Consider the following 3,460-nt stretch of genomic DNA (forward strand, 5'->3'; position numbering starts at 1 on the left):
CACACTGGACTTTTCTCCCCGTAGACTTCCGGTCATACGCACACGAATGCATCAGACCGGAAACGCAAGCTTATGCGACAAGTTTCGCAGTTTGCTTCGGTGCAAAGTTTAAGCTGGTAAACTTTGACCTGCGAAATCGCATTACTTGACTGCGTGAGACCAGTCGAGGGTCAAAACATGACCTCTCCGGACAGACATTTAAAACATGGACCGATCGCTTGCTTTTTTAAATGTGTAATCATTTTGTTTAATCCCGCCCCTTTTTGCAGTGCCATACAACAGAAGTTTGCAAGCACAAACTCAGCAGCAGCAGGCGGTCAAAAAAACACTGCGCCACCATTGATAACAACAGAAAACAAACGCTCAGCTCAAGGAAAAAACGCTTCGGTGGATATGCAGCCTTATTCAATATTTAAGTTAAATATGTTTACTTTGACTTGCAGCTGCGCACATTCTACCGTCAAGTTTATAGATCCTGACTTGCTGTTGTTATTGGTACAAAATCACTAATAACGATTCTTACAATTATCAGCGTTGATTTTGTTTTTCTTGCATCGTATTGGAGATGGAAACTGATATATGTTAATTTTAGGATTAAAACCAAAAGTTCAAAATATTAGCTTTTTATTTGCAATAATTTTTTACATTATGAATACTTTTATAATATTTAAAAAGACATTGCAAATAAACATTATTATTTTGAATTCTGCGCTTTTTGCGGCAAAATGCGTTACGCATTCTACATCATTCGCATAGTGATATATTCACACATTTGACATTGACTTTGTAATTTTCAAGTTTGTTGTGAACCCAGAATAAAGCCTCATTCACAATATGAGCGACTCGCATTGGCAAAGCGACAAGCGACCGTTCATTTCAGTGGAGATCAAGCGACCTCTGTCTTCACGAGTGATAGCAACCGTTGGCGACTAGGTGGGCGTGTCAATCGATACAACAAAATTGATAATCCTTCAACTTTATGCAAATGAAGAGTGACTCTCTTAATCAACAGCAATAGGAGCACCAGCACTGCTAGTGTGAATGAGGCATGAGTAGGCCCACACCGAATCTGCGTGCGCAGAAATTAGCAGATTTTTAGCCCATCATTGAGTCTATTTATTTACTTGTGTAAATGTGTTAATTTATATTTATTCAGTTTAAATTAATGTCCCTAATATTACTGTGATATAATAATATAAAAATGTACAATACACTTTGTAAAGTAACAGTTTCTGTCTTTTATTATATGATCTATTATACGAGAGACTTGCTTTGTTTACCAAATATGTGGATCTAACTAAATTTGTATTGTAAACCTTAAATAATAGTTAAAGATTTATTATTATTTCATATTATTTATATATTAAGTTTTTAGTTATGATATTCCTAATATGATTCCGCATAAATCCACAGATTTTTTACAAAATTCTCAGCAGAAATGGCAAAAAAATTCTGCAAATTCTGTCTAGGCATGAGACTAGAATTACTGGCAATTCAAAATCGATTTTCCCTTTCGAGAGACAATTACTCCATTTATCTGCTCTTCAATTCTGAATCTGCTACAATACAAGAAAGCCAAGTCCTGAAACTGCATAATAGGGGCGCTTGAAATGTTTATTTTTTTAATCTGACATCCTCTATTTCTGTCTGTTTTTCAGAGAAAAGCAATCCATGACATCGTTCTCTCTAATCAGTGGTCTCTATAAAAGACGCCTCAAGAAAAGGATGCTTTTTGTATATGTATGTGTTCACTCGTGCCCATCCATATGACAAAGACGCTCTGCTGTGGATGAGTAACTCTGCATATGTTTGCACACCACAGAATCTATTTATTTGACGCCTGACGTCTCTGTGAGCAGAAATGTGTATTTAGACTGGCAGCGGCTCAGAGAGTTTATGTTGGGTGTGTGTATGTAGGTGTATATCGTTGTGTGTTTTAAGCACATGCTCATCAGAATGCTTCATATGCATAATCAGATTTGGATGCGGTAGGAAATTTCATCCATATTGCAGATTTCCGTCTTGTTGAGTATAATATGCAATAATATAGAGTACAGATACATGAATATGTTTCATCATCAGTTGTTTTGTGACGTTGTGTGTGTGATTGAGGAAAAAAATAAGATAACTGCTTGCTATTGCATTGAAAAGCATGAGAGCTTTATGGATTAAATCTATTTTTGTAGGTTATATATATATATATCTATATCAAGTATGGCAGATGGTGTGTGTGTCGTGTTGCACGCAAAGTATTACAATCCACTCTCAAAATTGTTACAAAGTGGACAAGAATTCTCAACAACCTATCAAACGTTTGCCTTCAGACAAAGCAGGAACTTCTCATTTAAAGGACTGTTGCCTCATGGAGAAATCAAGCAATGGATTGTGATGGTAATAAAAGGACACCGATAAATGGGGAGGATAAGAACATTGTGGCAACTCTGGAGTGCTGATGATTTGCCTTCTTGCCAAACGTCCTTGCAACGAACTTAAGTTTAAGATTTCATTTAACACCAATTGTGTTGTTGAACAGCAGGTTCTACTTGTCTTGTTTGAAACTGCAATTAAAAAAAGAGATTCAAGTTTGTTCTGGTGAACTAAACAAGCTGTTTTTGTTTTTATTTAAATGTTTCCGTTCCCGTTCCCTGAATGCGCGCGCTTTTATTAGGATGGATTTCTGTTTTGTAAGTTAACTGGGTCATCGTATCTGATGAGATGCTCTAACAAACGTGCTTCATTCCAGAAAATGGTCTCGTGTCATACTGATGTTCTTACAAACTCCATATGAATTAACTTGCTGTTTATGATTGGATCTTTATCGCATTGATTAAAATGTTTCTGGTTTGTCTTATGTTTGGCAACAATTTTGTGAGTACCTTCACAATCTGATACTGTGGGGAAAGTCTACTCTGGCTTTTTTAAGCTACGAAAATGTTAAACCAGTTGTTTCGAATTGCATTTGACATGCGATATGCTGCCACCTGCTGGTCAAATCCATGTAAACGCAAAAAAACAAAGGGAAAACATGTACTGGAAATAGCTTTTTCAAACATATTTCGAAATTTAAATTAAAAGTATAACCTTATAAATTCACTTAGCTTATCATCTAATATCATTAATTGTTAAACGTCTGCGTAATGTGCGTTCGTTTATACATTTTCATGGTTTAGATAGTTGGGTTCCCCAGTTGGGTTCCCCAACTATTAATATAACTATTAAAAATAGTTATATTTTTAACTATATATATAGTTATATATATAGTTAAAAATATATATTTAAGTGTATATAACTACTGTAAGAAATTATCAGCATTTGGTACATACTTTCAGTATTACCTTTGCTTAAACTGACCCGATCTAATCCTGTTTATATGAAATGAACCTGCTCCCTAGCAGGTTTGAGCTACCACAACTGTTGCTATGACAACAACTCTCGGATGAGTTTTGAAGAACTAGACGAT

At 35.5% G+C, this 3,460-nt stretch overlaps 1 protein-coding gene across 1 annotated transcript in view; it reads left to right on the forward strand.

The window, feature by feature from the left end:
- zyg11 (zyg-11 family member, cell cycle regulator) overlaps positions 1-2,123 on the forward strand; it is a 22,824-nt gene extending 20,701 nt beyond the window's left edge. Inside the window, exon 16 of the mRNA XM_056480959.1 lies at positions 1,659-2,123. Coding sequence (XP_056336934.1) covers positions 1,659-1,675 — 17 coding nt within the window. The 3' untranslated portion in view covers positions 1,676-2,123. The remainder of the gene's footprint in view (positions 1-1,658) is intronic.
- The last annotated feature ends 1,337 nt before the right edge of the window (positions 2,124-3,460 follow it).

Source organism: Danio aesculapii, chromosome 20 (assembly GCF_903798145.1).
Source record: "Danio aesculapii chromosome 20, fDanAes4.1, whole genome shotgun sequence".
Lineage (NCBI taxonomy): Eukaryota > Metazoa > Chordata > Actinopteri > Cypriniformes > Danionidae > Danio > Danio aesculapii.